This window comes from Sphaeroforma arctica, assembly GCF_001186125.1.
Source record: "Sphaeroforma arctica JP610 unplaced genomic scaffold supercont1.7415, whole genome shotgun sequence".
Taxonomy (NCBI): Eukaryota; class Ichthyosporea; order Ichthyophonida; genus Sphaeroforma; species Sphaeroforma arctica.
Window position 1 is genome coordinate 1 of NW_014033143.1, and position 1432 is coordinate 1432.

At 38.1% G+C, this 1432-nt stretch overlaps 1 protein-coding gene across 1 annotated transcript; it reads left to right on the forward strand.

Moving 5' to 3' along the window:
- Nucleotides 1–595: 595 nt before the first annotated feature.
- Nucleotides 596–1208, forward strand: SARC_16128 (hypothetical protein; the record flags this gene model as incomplete). Its single annotated transcript, XM_014289762.1, has 1 exon — nucleotides 596–1208. A coding segment is annotated over exon 1 (404 nt), but the record flags the coding sequence as incomplete, so codon positions are not given.
- Nucleotides 1209–1432: the final 224 nt, after the last annotated feature.

Genomic DNA, 1432 nt, shown 5'->3' on the forward strand with positions numbered 1-1432 from the left:
TATATATATATATATATATATATATATATATATATATATATATATATATATATATATATATATATATATATATATATATATATCAATAACGTAGAGTACTGTACAATAAATTACCCATGGTTCTTGCAGCCCTAGCAGCTTGAAACTACAATCATCAACTATCCTGTTGTGTGAGGGCTACATACCTCGTTTGCCATACACCCGACACATTTTGATTCGCAGTGGGAGGAAATCGTAGCCTCAACCTCAGCCAACTGCATTTTGCTAATTGAATATGTTGTGTTCGTGGTGTTGGTCACTTATTTCATACTACCGTAGCATGAACTTATCTCTGCTCGTCAAGATATAATTATCCTGGATTCCTGGGTCAGGGTCCAATCTGGATATATATTTATTTATCATCAATTTGTCTGTGACCCAGATATTTTGTTTTTTGTGTCTGTAAAAAGATTATTTATTTAAAAAGAATGAACCAAAAGTTTCATTCGCCGCCGATCCCGACAGCCCGCGCCCCTCGGGCCTCAGCTGTGGTAAAAATTTATTTACATAAAAATAGTAGTGAAACAGCTGAATCTATCTATTTACAACGAAAGTACTTATGTCCAGAACGCAACAAGCGAACGACGACTATGTTTACCGAAGTGGAAGACCCAACTTCAGTCGAATATGTATAGAATAACGGTACTTATAGCACACCGCAAGCAACACGAAGCGCGTAACAATATTTACGAGTATTGCTTAGTATTTTAGGTATACACATTCACGCACATGCATATGCATATATAGTATATATATAATATAACAATGAAACGTCGCACATCACACACGCACACAAACTCGCACACGCACTCGCATACAACCCAACACAGCGAGAAATCCACTGCACACAAGTATAAAGTAGCTGAGACAGGTCCGGTAGGTAAGAGGGGGTTTGCTCGATCAGTACTCAGACAGGTGTCATGCGAAGTGTCACGATATGAGGGAGCCACCGCTGTAGAGCCCAATGCCATAGAAACACTGACAGATGTGCTGGAACGGCTTATACTGGAAATAGCTATATCAGGCAGAGCTTATTGTGAGGGTGCCGGGAGGACACAGAGTAACCTGTTAGACGTGAGGATGGCGTTGTCGGATTTGGACTTGGATATAGGCTCCTTGCATGAGTATGCTAGGACTGCTGAACAGGGAACTCTGGGCGAGATAGGTATGTAAAATTGAATTTGTTTCGTTTGTCTGTATATTTGCAAGTGACCTGTTTTACTCGATTGATTCTTGTTAAAGTGTGTGGACACTGTGATGAATATCAAACCTAATTGTAGGGGTACAATATTGCTGTATGTTTCGTATCTAAATGTATGCATAGACATATTCCATTTAAATTGATAATCCATTTATATATTTATACATATATATATACATACATACATACATA